This window comes from Onychostruthus taczanowskii, unplaced genomic scaffold (assembly GCF_017590055.1).
Source record: "Onychostruthus taczanowskii isolate IOZ18803 unplaced genomic scaffold, ASM1759005v1 scaffold37, whole genome shotgun sequence".
Lineage (NCBI taxonomy): Eukaryota > Metazoa > Chordata > Aves > Passeriformes > Passeridae > Onychostruthus > Onychostruthus taczanowskii.
The window spans coordinates 3,412,695-3,433,191 of record NW_024501126.1 but is presented as its reverse complement, the minus strand read 5'-3'; the positions used below and the strand labels follow the sequence as shown (position 1 = coordinate 3,433,191).

Below are 20,497 nucleotides of genomic sequence, written 5' to 3'. Positions count from 1 at the left end.
CAATCACACTTAGATAACCTAAGAATGGGAAAATAAAAAACCACAATCCTTTACCAAGAGTGTGAATCAACATTTCGTACAGAATGCTTCACTTGAGAAGGTGTTTAACATATGTCTTAATGAAGATAAATAAGAGAGTGACAGGGAGTGAGACTGAGCACCAGGCTACTCTCCTCTTCCTCTGGGAAGTGAACTCCAAGATTCCTTTCTGACTCCATTTTACACTAGGACAGTTTGCTTTCTAAAGATCAGTCTGCTGTAGAGGTGACAGGCCCTGAGCAGGTAAGAGGCAGTCCACATTACACAGCTTTGGTGCTACTGGTTCCTTGCACTCTTTTTTGGCATCCATACATAACTTTACATGCTGATTTCTACAGTTTACATTTAGATTACAATACAATTGCTGGTTGAACCAGAAGACTTGTGCAGGTTTAGTAACAAACACCTGAGTGTCACTATAAAAGTTAGAGCTAAGGGAAGAGGAAATTGCTCTTTTCTTTTCAAAGACTTAGGTCCTCAGAAAGGTTTCCCCCCATTTCTGTTTAATTCTCAATAATGTAATGCGGAACAGTGACCTTTTATAAAAACAAAACCAGAGCACTGCTTTAAAAGGTCACACAGCCACTCAGAAAACAGAGTAGATATTCTGGTATCCCATGGCAGCACTGGAAGCAGGGATACAGGTGATAGCTTGACAAGTATCTGGACGAAACAGTATGCGGAAGGTTTTTGTCTCTCATTAGAGTTTTCACCTGTTCTCCAGGACTGCCCTGGTCAGTAAGGACACCTTTTACAATTTCCAGCTTTTCTGCCTTACTTTTTCTTTACCCTCCTTTTCTTAGCACATTGCTTTACAAAACTTTTCTGATTTAGAATGATTCTTGACAGGGCAGAAAGCTTGGGGCAGTCTCAAGAGAGCTCAGTAAATGTGTACAAAACATTAAGACCTTTGATAATTTTATCTTGTAAGATGGGAGTTTTCATCAGCTGTAGCTAATGGCTGACCAAAACACCTGTTAATGGCTTTAGGACTGCTGAATGAATGGATGGTACCCAGCACAGCAAACAAAGGAGCCCATTCAGCAATGTCACTGTTACCTGTGCTGCTGTCCTCTCTTGTCCCCTCACCTCCGCATTCGGCAATACTGGTGTTGCAACTGGTGGAGGAGGTGCTCTGCGCTTTTTCACTTCTGGGTTTGCTGTCATTCCAGAGATGTTACCAAGGGACAGTGATGAACCCAGGCTACTGGAACGAGAATTCACCGAAGGGGAATTTGGTGCTGTGGAAAAACCCTGTAAATGGATTAACATCTTGGATTAACATCACTCTTTAAAAACAATGAGAAAGAAAGAAGAAAAACAAGACACATCTGGTTACCGTTTAAACAATGATATGAATAATCATGTATGTTCCTCTGCCAAACCTGCTGAATTGCAAACTCTAACTTTTGGAAACTTCCAAAGGTCAACTGGAACAAAGCTTACAGGCAGTATTAATAAGACAGGAGGCACGATAAGCACCTACTGCGGTTTAACAGTAGGATTGATGGGAACACTGCTGCTGCTTGCTATTTAAAATATAAAGTTCACATCAAGACTCATAATTACAGTTATCCAAATGCATTTGCATTTGCATTTAAATTCCAAATGTTACACATTTCTGGAAGCAAGATTTACTCTTAAATGAGAACACTGTATCAATAAAATGCTGCCAGTGTCTCAGGCTTGTCTATTTTGTTATCAATCTGTCTTGATTCACCTGAGTCTTCTCCACAGATTTACATAAGAGAAACACTGCTACCATTAAACTATTTTCAATTGACATGCACAATCATGCATAATCACTTAAAACTTACTGAAAACAACCATTTAACTTGGTGAAAAGAAGTCCTACTGACAGACATTTCTCTGGATTCTAACAGGCCCAGATGAAAGGAGAAACAGAACATTACTTCAGTAATTCCTTACTGCTAAAAATTATTTTACTTCTCATTGAAAGCTTAATAAAATCACTGGAAAAAGTTTAATGGATTTCAGAATCTTAATACATTTTTATATTAATATACAAACAGAAACATATGCAGTCACATAGTAGCAAATCTACAAATAAAAAGATTAGAACTAGGATTCCTTGAAAATACGCATTTTAACTTTAGTTTTTACTCTTAAATTCAATACCTATTTTTTACTCTGCTAATAAAAATCTTGCAACAAGATTTTTTTTTCCCCCTCAAAAATCTAAGTCACCTTTTCCTTTTTTTTTTTTAATTAAGAGAACTGTCTATATAAAACTGAAGATTTTACTTTTTAATTAAGTTATTTGACTGTAACTTTTTCCCAGAAATATCTTCTGTGGAATCACCACTGATACCACTTCACCATGACCTGGAGCTGAATAGCTCTTCTGGAAACATAGGCTGATGAGCATGGTTGATAAATGCTGTTCTTATCACAACAGAACATGCTACCACAGTTTCAAAACTTTCCCATCAAGGACATACAGCTCTCTGGTGGAATTTTGTCCAAAACCACAGAATACATACTGGCAAGAAACTTAAAGGCCACCGCAAATGCCATTACTTTCAAAAAAAGAAAGATAATGTCTTTCCACAAGTGCCAAGTGCAAGCGTAGGTAAAAATGAAAAACACAGGGCAGCAAGATTAAAAACAAAATTCATTTAGTTTTAGGACCATTGAGGAAGAACTGATAAAGCATAAAGAGCTAAAAAAAAGAGCAGTGCAAAAATATGTATGATACAGGCTCCTTTACTGCCTGGGAAAGTTCCATGTTTCATAGATTCCCGTGAAAGCAACTGACATGCACACAGATTTATTCTGCATTTACTGTGCATGTGATGCCAATTACTGACCTAGATGCTTTTGTTAACTTTTATGTTGCACACTGCACAGTACACTTCATCTTGGAATAATGTATTTGGCACAACTGCAGTATGATACCAGTCTTCTCTGACTGAAAGCAATGTTTGCTGCATCTTTTTCATCAGCAATTTCTCTGAATTGAATGGCATTGGAAGCATCTTTACCCTTCTAGGAAATGAAGAAAGAAAGGTTGAAGTAGAAGGTGCTGTTTAAAAGATTAGGTATAATCTTATAGAGAAGCAGTCTTGTATTGGCCCCGTATTGGCAGTGGAAAAAATAATGATCTCATCTGTAAGCTAGAAGTTTTAAGTCATTATCAGTGCATACTGTACAAGTCCTATCAAATAAAGTTTGTTTATTCCTACAGAAACAGCAGATTCATGAAACGAAATATAGTTTACTCTTTTCACACATTTACAAACAAGTGAACAAAACAATTTCAAAGTGGGTTCTGCAGGTATGCTTCGACTCTATTAATTCTTTAGCCTTCTAAATAAAAGGGTGGAGAAATTTTACACAAAGATGTATGAAAATAATAAAAAAAAGCCTCAAGACCTTCCCTCTTAGCACTAAAAATACAGAGTGCTGGTAAGACGATAGGCCATAACCAGTTTGAAATAAATATTCAATTTTATCTCAAGATCTTGTGGCTGAAGGACTATCAGAATTCTTTTCCAAGCTACAGGTCATTGGGAAGCAATACAGTGATTGACAACTAAACAGTTTAAAGCTGCTTTGTCCTGTTTTTAAGCTAGGATTTCCTAACAGAAGACACAGGGGGGAAAAAAGGAAATATTTCTACCACACTTCCATACACTTATAGTGTCATGGAACACCATAGTTTTTAATAAAAATACTTGAATGATAGAAAAAACACCCAACCTTGCAAATTCACCGATGTTTTATTTTCCAAGTCCAACATTTATATCAAGCCCATTATTTCATTAGTGAGCATTTCAAGAATGCTCATGTAAATACCTTTCCCTAAAACAAAAACTTGCCACAACTTCCAGGGGAACAGAATGAGGACAGTTTTCAACTAGTTTTGAAAGCCCTTTCATGCAGCAACAAGTGCTTTGCCTAACTGGAGTCAGACCTTCAATTTCTCCCATGTGTGTAGTCATTTTCATTAGCTTTAAGAGAAAAAAAACAACCCTGGACACAAAACACTGACACAAGTGATTATGGCATGACTTGTCTTTTGCTGTAAAACTAATACCAAGAGACAACACCTAGCCCAGCTTTTATATTTTATGTGAGTTAGATGCAATGCAGTTCCTTTCCAAATCATGGGATCAAGCAAAATTGTAGGGACATGATATCTACATGCCAAATACTCTAACCATCTCTCATTTCTTGTTTTTCTAATTTGTTATCAAAGAACCAATTGAATTACTCAAATTACAGCAGTGTAAGTGAGGAAAGCCAAGCTCAGAAATTGAAGCCAATGTTGCTGGCTAAAAAAAGTCAGCCCTTATCCTCCATTTCATTTGACAAACAGGTTATCATGAATACTCTGCTCAGATTCCAAATCAGTTCACAGAATCCATGAGCTTCATAAGAAAAAAAAAAAAAATTAAAAAAAAGTAAAAAAGAAAAAAATCAATAAGAGAAAAGTGATGGAAACTAATTATATGAAGACCTTTCAAAAATGTCTCTCAACTTGCAAAATCACAGTCTTTGCTAAGCCACTAGTGTTGCAGCACTTTGCTACTAGATCAAACAGCAATTAATTAATGCGAACTAGAAATAAAAAGAAACAGTTTGGTTTGGGATTGTTTTTTCTCACTGAATTAAAGCAAGCCCATTACATAACCAGATAGACTAGCAGTCAGGTTAGAAACTAGCTGAGCATAGATTTGGAATATGTACTGAAGCACAACCATGGATTAGAGTCCACCTCAATTCCATGAAGATATCAGAAGGAGACAAGAAACAACTGCCATACCAAATTATGTTGCCATCACTTGTCATCACCATTTCATGTTAAACTTGCTAGCTAGTTTTTTTCCCCTCTCATTAAACTTCTGAAACTCAAGGAACTTCCTGTTTCTTTCCTTATGTACCAAGTGTTTTCTTTGGGGTTCAGCAATTGAATTTTAAGATTTTTTTCCTACTACTTCTTCTATTTGGAATTTAGCTATCAAAGACAAGTTTGCAGGGCAAATAAGGACTGCTAAAAACACAGGAGTATGAAGGCTAAGAGTACCCTGGTGAGATATGCATACCACTCTCATTTTCAGAACACACCAAGCAGTCAGTTTTCTACAAGACTTCTAAAGTCCCATACCTGATGAACTCAACACAAAATAGATTAAGAGCCTAAAGCAGAGGCCAGTCTCTGTTCCAAGGTCATCAACCTAGAATGCAATTGTAATCTTTTTCAAACTACCTCCTTTTCAAGATAAACAGAAGTTTTGCAATCTTATGGATACTTGGAAAATTTTAAAATCATATGTATATAAAGGTAAGAGTACTACTCTATTAAAAATATAACTGTACTGCTGTGAGAATTCAGTTCTACAAAAACAGATGTGCATAAAAATGGAAATCAGCTTATGATTGTTTTTAAAATATGTCCCTTATATATAACTTTCTTACCCAAGGCCCTGTTATTAGCATTTCCTTGACTTTCTGATGACACTAAGTGGCATTTAAAGGTCAGCAAGGAAGAGGCTGCAGATTGCCTGTGAGAGTGATTTGACTTCCTGTTCCCTGTTCACACCGGTCAATAAAAATGTTTCAAAATGTCAAGCTCTTTTCTTGCAAGGTTGCTACAGACAAGCCTTTCTTCCGCAGCTCTTTGCCAAAACTCACATATTTGAGCTCCCAGTCTTGTTATGCAACTTCCTTCTCAGAAGTTTTTAAATCAGAAGTAATCAATTGAGCTGTTTTAATGCACTCAAAGTACCAGATGTATTAGCAAAAAGGAGCTTATTTTTTCCAAAATAGAGACAAAAAATAAAAGTATTGTAAAGGATATAATTTTTTTTTGCAAGTATATTATGGGTAAATATGAAAGGTAAGATTTACAGCAGGCAAACAAATTCATCTATTCAGTGACAGCAAGAACATTTATGCCTGTGAGACATTTAAACTCCATTAATGCAAACTTTTATTGATTAGCTGAATGATACCACAACTGATTCCAACTGGTCATATAAAATGCCAGACAGACCTACTAAACAAAGTGAACTTAGAAGTTGCTTTCCCTTATATGACACTGATATTACACTAAATTTGCACTAAAATTAACAACACAGAAACTGAATTAATCCAAGATCCTGCTTCAAAACTAAAGCATTATACTGCAGTCATGACATCGCTGGGAAACACAGTTTAAAAACTCAACAAAACAAAAAAATTATGACTACTCATATTTTCCTTTCTAACCAGCCACACTGAATATAATAGTTTGTTTTTTTGTACTCCCTGAAGCACTTGTGCTAACAGTCTGCAGTCAGAAGGAAAAAAAGTTAACCTTTTCCTGTTCTGAACTGAAAAAAAAAAGGCATTGTGATGCAACTTACTTTATGCTGCTTTATTATCTCACTGCATTTTGCTATTGGTAGGAAGTTATCTGATCACATACCACAATAATAAATGAGAAGCAACAACAGTTTTTTACAGACTGCACTATGCTGATTTTATATGCCTGGCAAGTAGGCTCTCAAGTTCTTACTGTAAAAGTTTTTAGTTATACTTTGAAGTCTGTACAACTAGTGCTACCTTACACTTGTATCAGCCTACCAGAGCATCTAGACAGCAGTTCCGGATCTGGTGGCCAGGGCCAATTTGGTAGACACCAGAACTTACACAACCACAAGCAGAGATGTCTGAGAACATACTGTCTACTGTGCCCCTGCCAGCTTTCCCTCAGCGTGGCTGACCACATTCCTCTTGTTTGTTTAATACAGTTTTTGGATCAGAAATCCTAGCAGTGCCAGGTGCAAGGCAGTCAGCTCCCATACAAGTCCACTTTATCTCCCAGTGCTAAAGTGACCAATCTACCTATATGTCACTGTGGAGGCTACTAAAATTTTCCTATGACAGGTCCACACCATCTGCAATTATGCTGTTTTTCTTCTTAATTGTCTTTATCATTCTTTTTTCCCTTGTACCTTAACCATAACTTCCATTCCTATAAGCTTATCTGATTACTTCTTGTCTTCACTTAGGTAAGCTCATGAGATGAAAAGTGTACGGCTCCACAGCTAAGAGTACAACTTCAATTTCCAGCTTCAACTGATTTGTGTTCACTTTGACACTCCTGTGATGTCCAAATTCTTATCCAGTAGAAAAGCTGAAAAAACAAGCACCCAAGGAAAGGAACTAGAAAAATGGAAGTCTCCAGGAAAAAAGTTTTCCAAAACACACCAAGGGACAGATTCACTGTGAATTTCTCAGTAGGGAACAAGTACGGGTACTAACTCTGGTCCCTTCCACCACACTGAGGACAACAAGAGTGCACAACCAGAGAGAGAAAGCTTCCAAGAACCCTCTTTAGTTTTTGTAATACTTACTGTGCCTCATATATATAAAAGAAGTGAAGCAATATTCAAAGCTCAGCTTCCATTTGAAAATCACATGGATACTGAATGAATATGGCAAAAACCACAGGTAAGAACCCACATGTAAGCTGCTTGCTTTTTTCAATGAGCTGTGAAATACTATATTTTGATGTTGAGGAATATAAACATTTTACTCAAATCATTAGGAGCTCAGAAAACATGAATTGGGAATACATGAATTCCAGCTAAATGTAAACATGTCTGTAAACTCTAGCAAATATAAAGAAGCCGATGCAGTATCACCCACTACTACCACCTCCCTCAGTATTCTGCCAGTCTGAGGTCACAAATTTAATCTGAGCTCTCCAAAACTAAAGGAAGTACCATGGCACATACAAAGCAGTGGAATACAAGTCTAGGAATTCAACAATATATATTAATCAAGCAACTCAGAGATTGTTAAGTCAGTTATATTTTTCAAGATTTTATGACAGATAAGTGCTTTGAGAATTCATCAACGCTTTGAGTACTGAAGCTTTGAAATCACGTGTGATTTAAAATACAATGTATTTCCTCCAAATAAATTGTCCTGTTAGCTGTTTTACTTTTCTCAAGATTTTCTCAAGTCAGAATACCCTTCATGCCTAATAAAACCTCTCTATTACTGCTACCCATAGTCATTCAGGTCAATCTGAAGAAATTCAATCAGTATCAAGAGAAATGGACACACCAATTTTTTCCATTGCAGCAATAGATGCAAAAAAGGGAAGCCAAGCTAACTTGATTTATATTGCTGTCTTTCCTCTGTCTCACCTCTTCTGTAAGTGACAGCATGTTTCAAACAAATTCATTAAAAAAAAATAGCATCCCAACAGAATTAGCAAAAAATAGTCTTTCTTGACAGAAGAGAGTAGTCATGCCTCAACAATTCAGAGGGTGGGAGCAGGCAGAATGCTGCCTGGTACTAATGAGAAGACCCAATTGGATAAATGGGTGTTTGGAAGGCACACACATATAAATCCTTTGTGTCCTCTCCTATCAGTGTGGACACTGAACTCATTGCTGTAACCACCAAGCTCGTATCCTGTGGACCTTGTGAATCACAGCTGAGGAACTTGTTAAAAAGAAGAGAAACATAATTTCTTTGATCCAGAGCTGTTACCATTGATAAGTCACTCTCAACTCAATGTAGTGAATACACAATTGCTACAAATATTTGTAATGTACAATCAATTTAATTTCTATTACTGTGTGCTCTGTGAAGGAGCAAAAAATTATTTTGCTTAAATCTGAAGATATTTAGCCACAAAAGAAAGACACTTAGACTGCTAAACAACATTTTCTGAACAAATGTGACCAGCAAAGCAAGGAACGGTATGTATAAAACAGCAAACCTCAGCTGAACATCACACAAACTAACATGTTTTACACTTAATATTCCACTACTCTCCAGATTCTCACTTTACAAACATGCAGCTAAAGACGATGAGACACCAAACTATTGGGAGATAATTCAACATTGGTATAAATCCAATGACATCCATGAAACAGGCTTCAGCATGTGTTTGTCCAGTCCCTTAAAATGCCATTTTATAGTGCCATACATGTTCAGATAAAGCATGAACATATATGCACAGGCTTACAAAGTGTGCCAACCTCCTTTTTGCCCTTATGGTGCTCTGCAGCTGAGACCATCAGACTGAGTGCACACAGCATCTAGACTCTTTTCAAACTATCTGGATGTGAGATCTATTTAAAAAAACCCCTAAAATACAAATACTTTCGCTTTTGTTTTGTGTACGTAAACCCTAGTGAGAAAAAACCATCACTAACATAGCATAGAAAACATTTTGGGGTCAAATGTTCCTATTCTCCTTGGCACTTTAAAAGAAACATTGCTACCCATCACTCAGGTGGGAGGTAGGGAGTCTAGGCAGCAGGCACAAGCTGAAGTGAATTCCAAAATCAAGCCGAACTGCAGGTGACAGTCTGGGATGCCATCAGATGCTTAGGGTAAGGTTTGTTTGCATTCCATACAAGTGTAGAATGATTTGTCTTGACTTTCAGAAGTGTGTGGACAAATTTGTGTCTCATTTGATAGAATGTTCTCTTTTTTCTTTTCCTTCTTTCTTTCAATATAATTTTGGGAAAATACCAGAAAAAAATGACATCCAAAATGCACTCTCTTGGGGCTAATTTACATCTTTCTGGCTAGACTGGTTAAAACTTATCTTCCACAAGTCCAACACTTTTTTGTCACAGTGCATTGTCAAAATATGTCAGCCTATAAAAAAACACTGTCTTTTGAAAATAGATTTTTCATAACTGCCAAAAATACCAGTATGTAAAGCCACTATAGGAAGAAATAATAATTTCAATAGAGTCCCAGAAAGGAATATCCAACTAAAGATAGAGAGTCAGAAAATTCAACCACTCTTTTCTTTTGACAGCTTTTTTTTTTTTTGATAGCTATGTGCTTGTACTGAGAGATATGCAGGGAATTATAAAAGAACTGGTGAATCAGAGAAGGAAATAAGAAAAAATGTGGAAAACATTACAAGTCTTTCTTTGGGTATTTGTCCAAGTGGACTACAAGCAGATGTGAAAGAACAGAAAAGTAGAAAAGAACATGTGAAGTGAGGATGGGAACAAAAACAGTAATTGTGGCAAAAAATGAAGTGAACACATTCATGAGATTTGACAAGAAGCTAAGTCCTTGAAGAAATTCAGAGACGAAAGTCTCAAAAAGGAGAGGAACATTGCAAAAAGCAGAAGAGTTCAGTGAATGTGATGATAAGAGTACTCTCTTATATGCTGGGGAAGGAACAATGAAGTAAGGAGGCTGTGCAGGACAGAAGTAATATTTTTCAAGAAAAATCCATGACTGTCCATATACTGGCCCAGAAAGATGGTGATGTTCATGTTTACTTGCCATGAAGGCAGTGAGGGAAAAGTCAAATGAACAAAACTCAAACTAGAAAAGATTTGGCACTAAAGGAAAACGGAATTGATATATACAGGTTTGTAAACACGGGATAAATATTTCTGTGGTAGGAATTTAATGCATAGTAAGACATGGAGATGAAGCAGAATAGAAGAAAATAACACAAGAAACATTTTGAAATCTGTGAACAAAGGTCCAAAAGCCAATGAGAGACCTAAATAGAAAAACACATTTTTAAGAAACCTGAAGAAAGAATTACAGAGGAAAATCCACATGGACTCCAAAATTCAGTTCAATCCTAGTATAGAAAGAAGATAGGAAAATATTAAGCCGGAAGCAAAACAAGGGAAGAACATTAGAAAAGAAGTTATTTACACTTTGCCTTGGAAGGGCATTAGCAGATAGAGTAAGAGCAATCTTGGAAGACTGAGGATGGAAAAATTCACATTTTTGCAAGCTTGAAAAAGTTGGTTTCTCCTTTCACTTATGCTTTAGCTCAATCCAATAGTGTTGAACAACCAAGCCAAAAATCATAATCTGTCTTTACTAATGGTCGGGCAACAGACTTCTGGAAACAGGGAGTTCAAAAGGTCGAAGACTGGCAACAAAAAAAACTCCATTTTCCCACTTGTGTTAAGCATTCATCAATCACAAATAACAAAAAAAGGAATCAAAATCCTTGAGCAAAATTAATTCATCATTGCAATATGAATTGATTTTCTCTAGAATTACCAATTCTTTAAAATCAATCAGCCAATGTTTTTAGTTCATGGAAAGAGGAGTTGTTACATCTGCAACATATGTCCTCCTGAAATTCAAAATATTTAAAAACTATTGCAGAAGTAGTTCTTCCCCACAAATTGTTTTAACATATAGAAACTATTAAACCACTAGACTTGATAATCTTCAATATATTTTCATTGTAGATATGCCAATTCATGCTGGAGGAGGAGATGGAAACTTTACATAAAACATACCATTTTAAAAATATCTGCTTTAATGTCTGCATAGTCAATTTTTATGGTGACCAGAATTATTAATGGAATAGTTCCTGGCATGAGGGTTTTGGGTGTGGGTTTGTTTGGTTTTGGAGAAATTATTTCTGGGTTTTACTGAAATTATGTTTATTCCATTTGGAAAGTGTTTTCTCCACATTTTAATGAAAGTGTTGTCCTTATGCAAGTTTTCCAGAGGCAAGAAACATGAATGATCAATCCTTGACAATTTTCAGTGTCTGCTGAAGTTCTGACACATGACTATTGGCCTCTGAAAATCTCTGCTTATTACAGGTGTTGATGAATGAAGAAAATCTACTGAGATTCAAAGGCAAATTCTCACCACGATCTCAAGAACTTCTCTGAAGTCAAAGCTCTGATCTATTCAAGTTCAGGGATCTGGCTTCCAGCTCTAGTCCTTATAATCCAATTCTGACACAAATACTTTATTAACTTAGAATGCATTCCTGCAACAACTTTTCCCTTTGAAGTTTGTGGTGACTGTAGGTGGTTAGCTAGAGGGAGACAAATACAATCATCCAAATGTCAAAGCAAATTTTCAAAAAGGAAACTTTACACTTTGTAATGATAAAACACTGCCAAAGGTATTACTGAAAAACAATATAATCTCTGAAGACTTTAAAACTTCAATTAGAAGAACAAATAAGCTTTTGAACTCTAAAATTAGTGCAAATCTTAAAACAAATCCTAATTACAGAGTCACTAAGAAGATTCTAGCAACATGAATCAGAAGTCTGCAGCCAGGAATTTTACAGTTTCAAGTAGCTCTTTGAGAAGTCTGGATGTGCAGGTGTGCATGTACATAACCTCCGTGCATACATACATGGATCTACATGCAAACACAGGGATGTATGCATACACAGCTTATCACTTTGGTTAGCTCTTCCTGATATCTGCATGTATGTTTGTGCCTCACTGCACCTTCTACACACTGAGTACAATATGTTCAGTCTGAAGCCTTAAGGGCTGGCCTAAGCAAGCTCCCAAGCTCTCTGCATCTTTCACACTTTCAGGAGTTTCATGACAACTTCTGACTGCAAACTACAGTGCTGGAGCAGACCAACCCTTTAATGAGATATGACAGCTTTCTGCAGAGGACAAAATCAAAAGACAAACTCACATCATGCTTACAGCTTGATGGTTGGGAACTGATGCCAACAAACCACTTTGAATTATAACAGCTGAATATTCAGTCCTAGATCAGCATCAGTGGTCAGAAGTGAAGAGAAGGAGTCTGGAGGACATCATGTGAGAGTACAGGGGTAAGGAGAAAGTTTAAAGACAACACACTCCTGCTGGACAATGGATAGAGCACATCCAGGTGTGGTACACAGCCACCTTCTCTTTCATAACACCTACAGATTGACACCTGCAGAAATTAAGCTTGTCTCATCAAAGGAGGTGACCAATTTGGCTAGAAAAATACATATACTTATGCTTTGAAGAAGTCAAGTGTATTAATTTCAGGATCTGAATCTTCCTGGACCATGAAATTCAAATCCAAGCTTCCCCTCCATCCTGAAGGATGCTCCAAAGACTATCCACTTCGGAGAAAAATCAATACCCTGATCATGCTGGCAAAAAATCATGCAAGTTCATTAACTGAGTTAAGAGGAACAGACTAAGAATAAACAAGCAGAACCTCCTTTAAAATTTTCTTTGAAATAATGCTTGAACACTATTTTAATATCCTTGGCCCTCAAGTCTTTTCCTGTTGTGAACATTTTTTTGATATTCTTTCAACTCTAACTTTGTCTCCATCTTCTAAGTAAATGTGAAGTGATAATATAGGATACCACAAAGGGAATGGAAGTACACATGTGCTGGACACCAGGCTACTTCACCCTTTTCCCACTTTGTATATACATATATATAAATTCATAATTTTATCTACCTTTGCAGTATACTGTAGCCTTCAAGGTTTCTCCAAGTAAAAAAAAAAAAAAAAAAAAAAAAAAAAAAAAAAAAAAAAAAAAAAAAAAAAAAAAAAAAAAAAGTGATATATCCTTAGGAAACCAGAGCTTAACTTGTCAATGTATTATTCCCAAGAAACTAATTTTCCTAGGGTGTATAGCCTTGTTTCTTTTTTAATTTAGTGTGAAGTATTAAGAAATCACATCTCTCCAAACTATTTATTTTCACAGACTGGTGTACTCCAATTCACTGGAGGGAACCCCTCACTGCTCAGTTTTGGCATAAACTTTTCAAGAACAGTCCCAAATTTAACTGAAACCGAAGTTAAAATCCTGTGGAAATAGGTACAATATATACTGATGCTTGGACTTCAGCTGGCACAATTACAGCCTAAATAGGGCAACCAGTGCTGGGAATTCTGCTTACTTGTGGGTATGCACTGCTTCAGATAACAAAGAAAAACCTGCTTTTGCAACAAATTATTGGTTGGTGAAAGCCACTCCCTTCCTTTGCCACTGTTTGCAATTCATCTTCTACAAGACTTAACATGTTTACTCTGGGGTTTTCTCCTTCCCCAGTGAAAAGACGCTCTATAAATTAAGCAACTTCAAGGGGTTCATCTGCGCCAACTGTCCATCAAAAAGGAATGAAGGTCTTACATTTTAAGAGATTACAGTGAAAGTGTCAGAAGACTTTTGAAAACCTGAAGTAGGACAAGAAGGAATGATTCTCAAATGGACTAGTGCAGCAACTCATAAAGGACATAGTCCAAAGCCAGTTAAAATCAGCAGGAATTTTTCCACAGGCTCTAGTGAGTTCTGCATCGAGTCTCCAAAGGTCAATATAACTGTATGGTGCTGAAAGAAAATAATACCCTAAATTATGCTGCCGTTGTCATTTCTCCAGAAATTTTTTTTCTTCAGTATACTTTCAAGCTCAATGAAAATCATAACAATGCCAGCTAAGAAAGCATAGCTCTGATTTTTTAAACATAAAATTTGGTTCAAGATATCCATACTTCAATCTCTTCTATTAAAGAAATGAGAAAGTAAAGGACCTCCAACAAAACACATGTGAACTGGATCCCAACAAATAGCATGGAGGTGTTTTAAAACCATAATCAAAACAGAGTAAAACCAAAATCCATAGAACCCAATGCATGATTAAATACCCTACACTGATATATAATTAGTTGTCTAACTAATTGGCAAGGGTTTAAAAAACTAAAACACATATTAAACAGCACATGAACACATCTAAAAAGCTAAAAAATCACTACTTTACTTTCAGCCTTACCGTGATTCTTTCTTTGATGTCATTTTCAGTCACAGAAAATTGAAAGTAGAACAATACACTAAGTTCACAATCAAAACAAAACACATTAGTAAGTCCCAAAGTATTGCCTTTCCATAGACAAAGGATAAAGTGTTGGGGTTTTTTTTTCCCCCTAACTCAAAGAAGTTACATAGGATATATTTTCCCAGCTCCCTTTTTTCCCCCCTTTTGGGTGAGGGGGGAAGGAGGTGTCAGAATTTTGGATAGGCAAGTTACTTTTAATTAAATACTAGTTAATAACTTTGTCTGACCTGTACAACTGCCAGTATTTTTAGTTGATATTGTCTTTCTGACCTGCAGCCCTTAAACTAGAACAAGGACTTTGTTTAACATTCATTAAATTTAGACAGCACCACTATCCACTATTACCCCCCTCCCACTGCTGCTGCACTAATCTCCCATGCCAGCTGCTCAAATGTTTACATCTGAAGGGCTTTCTCTGTTTGTGCAGAAACAGTCTCTGCACAATATCTCTCATCTGTACATTTGCCAGAATCAAGGCAAAAAAAAGCCTCCCTGCTGGAATTCTTGATTAATAAATAGTCCTAAATGTTTCTTCTTCCCTCCCTTCTTCCTTTCTGTCAAATCCATTGCCATTAGGTTTTTACAAGGCAAACCTCCACAGTGAAATTTACTGGCCTGAATCTTGTCCTGTGCAAACAACTGTAAAGCTCCATTTAGAGTCAATGAAATCACACCATCTCTGTGCAGAAACTGGGAGAGACTGAAGTCAACATGCATACCTGAGCATTTGCTGGGATGGAAAGAGGAAAATGTTACCATCAGAGAAGGGGGGTGTGGGGAATTTCACACTAACAACATAAATCTACTGGCAATCTCTCCATCTCACTATGTCATCTCTGCACTTCAGAGACTGCCTGCACAATTCATAACCTACACACTGGTCACACCTGGCTCACAGCAGGTCACTGAGGTACTGAACTAGCAAAACACCTAAACAGGTGCTTGGGATGGCACTGAAAAAGTCAGTGGGGCCAATGCCTACAGCTACTTTCCTAGTCAAGACCTCTGTAGGGCTAGGTCTTGCTACCTATCTTGATCTTCTTTCTCTTCTGCCCTTCCAGCTGACCACTTACAAAACCAGAAAAATTTTGCTTAGTTTGCCCAAGTGCTTATAAATCTGCTTAAAAGTGCAAATGCCATTAAAAAAAACAAACAAACAACAACAAAAAAAAAACAACCCAAACAATTCAAGAAAGTGGAACTGACTACTTCATACTGTTGAAAAGCTTTTAAAAAGACTAACCACTATTTGCCACACTCTTTCTCTGCTTTGGTTTGCATCCCAAAATGTTTCTTAGACTTCAAATGAAGTATTATACACTTGAAACAAAGTAAGAGGAAAAGCAATGGCTGAAATTATTTGTAGTCCTTTCTGCTAAGCTCCAAGAGGAGGAACAGTATTACAGCTGCACGTAAAAGTCTTACAAAGCCTAATTCAACAGTTGTCTATTGAAAAAAAAAGAAATAATATGAAACAGCTACACAGGCTACAGTTTTTGATGGTCTCTTTTTGTAGTGATGAACAACTGAGAAGCACACACTGAGAAGTACATTCAGTGCTACACAGTCTTTGCTTCATACAGACAACTCTTTGAGTTAAAGGAAGACTTGTAAGAGCCACTAAGCCTCATGTAGGTCTGACTTTGCATGAGAGAACTAAGCCATAAAGTTCACTTAGGAAAACTTCTCCATCAAAGTAAAATGCATTGTGTCCTGTCAGCAAGTGTTTTGCAAATCCTCCCTTACCTGCCATAAGATGTTATTGAGACATATGGTTTCACACGCTACCAAGCAGCAGTTTTGCCAACTAACAATAATGCACAGAACAAATATGTGTGGAAATCATGAGATCATCTAATTAAAAGAAATGTTATTGTATGCCACTACTTTTAATGAAATCAAATCTTCACTGTCCACAGAAGAGGCTGGAAAAAATCCAAATCCTATTAGCGCTCATGCCTCAGAAATTGTTTGCAAAAGAAAAGAAATTATACCTTAACTGGTGATGAAAATTTTTGCTGTATCTAAAATCTACATATGTTAATAGGATATTTTAGTCAAATATAATGAATCTATGGTTACATGGGATTCAGATTATGCCGCTACAAAACAGGTTTTACTGCCTAAAAAAGTTTCCATCGTATATTAGAAATAGGGAATCAATGATATACTACTAGCCATTTCTGATTTCATCTAGTAAAGGGCACTGGCATAAATACACACTAATCCTTCCACTACAGTAGTTACCACTGGAAAGCCGGACGAGAAATTCCAATTGTGAAATGCCTGATCATGGTATAAACTTTTGTTTAAAGGTGGTATTTTCCAGACCACTGCATGCTTGCCACTAAGAACAATATGCTGAATGTGTTATGACCAAATGTGAATTACAAGGCTATTACAGACTATTAAGGGGTTCTGGTAATATTAATTACCAAGAAAGCAAAGCCTGCGTGGTTGACATGTCACTAGAAAAATCTCAAGTGGAATTTTGAGTTTGTCTTTGGGTACTTTTTAATGTGCTTTTATTAATGCAAATTAAAAGCCATTTGTCTTATTAGCTGCTGCTTTATTATATTTTTTTTTTCAGTGAGTTAACTTCAGAACTTTTCAGTGAAATCAGTAACAAAAGATGAATCAGACATAAAAGGACTTGGGTGGTTAAGGGTGTGTCACCAGGTCTTAATTAAACATCCGAGGGAGATATCTGAGCCAACTTACGCCAGACTGGCTGGGTACATCACCGTGCAGAGAATGATGCCATACACCCTAGGTCTGGAATTGCCACACACAAGTCTAACTTAGCATGCTCCTGTTAGGTTATGCCTCTCTAAATCACAATGGTTTGCGCTTTCCCATCAATAAGCCTGACACATATCCCTCTGATGTGCTCACTTCCATATCCCTCTGATGTGCTCACTTCCATTTTGGTGCCTGAATTCTGCTTCTGGGCATGCTGAGCATAGAAAATGTGGAGAAACCATGCTTCTAACCTCCTGCCTAAATTCCAACAGGATCCATAAAATGTGCAAATCTTCTTCTTTGTCATCCAAGGGGCCTGATCCAATAGATATGTTTAAAGCACAACTAAGCAACTGGGCTTCACAAAAACAAAACTGCCTGAACATGCAGCTATGGTATTTACCTCTTGTCCTGTCCAAACCCCTGCCACAAGTTCGATGATTCAGTAGAAGTATGGTAAATCCAGGTCCAAAACCATTGTCTAGTTGAGAAATAACAAACTTTCACTTCTTGTGAGGAGAGCAAAACTATTCTCTGTTCAAGGACATGAACATGAGTTTAGCTAAAAAGAGACTGAGATTAGGGCATTCATCTGGGCAGGAAGCCATTTGGCTCCTCCAGTTCTAGCTTTAGTGACTACTTACTTGCTGGATGTAACATCTGCTTAGCATAAAACACAGAAAAACATCCCTGGCTCTAGAAGCCAGAGCTGCCACCACACTTAAGTTAGTTCATTACTAGTCTGAATAGTTAAGCTTGCTCTTGCTCACTGAGTCACTGAATATTTGGGTATTTTTACAAAAGGGTGCTTCCCACATCAAGAATACCTCACAGCTTTGTTCCAGGCAGTCTCCAGACAAGTAAGTATTTTGGTTTTCTTTTTTTTGCAAAGGAGGAAATAATTCTCTGATGCTGATATCTCTAAAGGCAAAAAAGAGAACTTAGGTCACTCACATTTTGGATAATAGTGGTAGGTGGTAATGCTCTAGAGTAAAAAGCTTTAAATACCTGAATCTAACAGCTGATTTGAGATGTGAATCTTGAGCAGAAGCAGGTAACAGACACAGATGGGCAGAGTTTAACAAGCAACTCCTGCTGGGAAGATTTCAGTGGATTCAAAACTCAGGAAATCTTACTCTCATCTGCTGAGATTCAGAGTCCAGACACCCACACTGCCAGGTATTTAAAAGAAGCACAGCCAGGCATAGTTGTTGCCAATTCCTTTTGTAGATATGACACTACTCAAGCCCTTTTGATTTGACTTAACCCACTTCTCTGTGTTCATCTCAGAATGTTTCTTGACAATATTTCCGTCAAAATATCCAGCTAAAACCACTGCAGGAACTGAAGATTATGACCTATCTTTTTAAAAGCAACACGAATACCATGAGTTGTGATGATTTAACTCTGAAACATGCATTTCTAAATAAAGATACAGGTTCTGGTAACCACTGACTACCTGATAGTATTTTATTTAAAAATTAAAAAACCTTCACGGTCACAAAAAAGAAGCTTAAATGCAACTTCTACAAACTTAACATTCAGAAGTCAAATGGAGGAAAGTCCACCCTTAATGATTTCTTTTCAAATCTCATTATCTTAAGCCACTTTTGTGTGGTGAGGGCAAGAGCTGACAAGTGATTTTTGAATGCGTGAAGTTGGCAAGTGCAAGCTAAGCAGCACAGACGGAACAGGGGTCAGCTGACATGTCTCTTCACTAGATACTGTTTTTAATAGCTTGTAACTTCACCATGCTTTAACCATGGATGCTGAGACTTTCCATTCCAGGTGTCTGCCTCGGGCTATTTTTTTTTTTAATTTTTTTTAGCCAGAGTAGTTTGGCTGGTTCTGAGATGATTTTTTTTTGCACTAACTCCAAGGACCTTTTCTTTGAAGAGGTCTAGTAACACCACATTGTGGAGCAAAAACTAAGTCTGGTGGTGGCAGGCAGCCACTGTTTCAAGCTCTTGCCTTCTGCTATCACATACTGTAAGAAAAATCTAAAGATACTATAACATGCAAAACCATCTACGATTCACACAAGAGAAGACAGTTAATATCCTGTAAGTACAAGCACAAAAGGAGGTGGGAACAGCTGCATCTCTCCAGCAGCCATAGCCTGGCTGAAAGGCACCTTCATGGTCTGCTTAATCTATAACTCTGCTCTGAGAGAGAATAAAGCACATGTAGCTCATCCTCTAGCCATTTTTGGACGGTTTGCAGATTAGGGGATGATAAGGATTTCAAGTCATTTTTATAGCATGCTCCCCAGTGAAATTTCCATGCAGTCAAATTTTTCTCCCTCTTGTATCCAAGTTAAATTTCTATTGCTATATATAAAGCATATTGCTTCCTGTCCCTCAGTAGATAAGGAGAAATAAAGTTGATCATTGGCATCTTGACTATTGAAATTTTCTCAATGCCAGCTTAAGCCTTGGGCAAACCTTTTGTCTTACCAAGGCAAGTTAACAGTAATGAATTTTTCTGATTTTTTCCCACAGTGTATCACAGGCTATCAAAATAAAACTAACTCTACTGTGATGGTGAACCTTATGCTGAGGTATTTATTAGATCTGTTTTTCTTCTAATCATGTCAACAGCTGCACAAATGAAAATATTTATAACTGTATCTTCCCTAGTGTCATCCTCTGGCATCTAACTACCAGCTTACAGGCACCCTTCAATGAAAGACTGGGGCAAACAGCCCTGTCTGCTGTAGCATTTAGACAACTTCCCATACTCAGTTTGTTGAATTTTGTATTTTGCAAACAATATTACATTAGGAAACATTGTTTTAAGGCCAACCTACATCTTGGACAGCGCATCAATAGCTTTAACTCTACAAAATGCGTCGTAACTACCCCAAGATTTGTCCCTGATAATAAGAAACAAACACACTCTAAGTGTTGTCAGGAGACCAAGAAGGTAGAACATGAAAACAGGAATTTAAAGCAAACATGACTGTCAAACACAAGGAAATATTAGAAGTCGATGGCTGTTAACCTAACTTCCACCTAGATGACATGGGCAGTAATCTCATTCCTATTGCCTTGAACAGTACCTGCCTATGTGACATGAAATCCTCGACAGGAAAGGATATCACCTGATCACCTGGGACCTGACATGGTTGA

The 20,497-nt window shown here is 37.1% G+C and overlaps 1 protein-coding gene across 7 annotated transcripts in view; it reads right to left on the bottom strand.

Annotated features, from left to right (window-relative positions):
* COBL (cordon-bleu WH2 repeat protein) overlaps window positions 1-20,497 on the bottom strand; it is a 157,467-nt gene that overhangs the window by 72,198 nt on the left and 64,772 nt on the right. For all 7 annotated transcript variants that reach the window (XM_041411753.1, XM_041411752.1, XM_041411758.1 and 4 more), the window contains one exon: window positions 1,099-1,293. In XM_041411753.1, coding sequence (XP_041267687.1) covers window positions 1,099-1,293 — 195 coding nt within the window. The remainder of the gene's footprint in view (window positions 1-1,098; window positions 1,294-20,497) is intronic.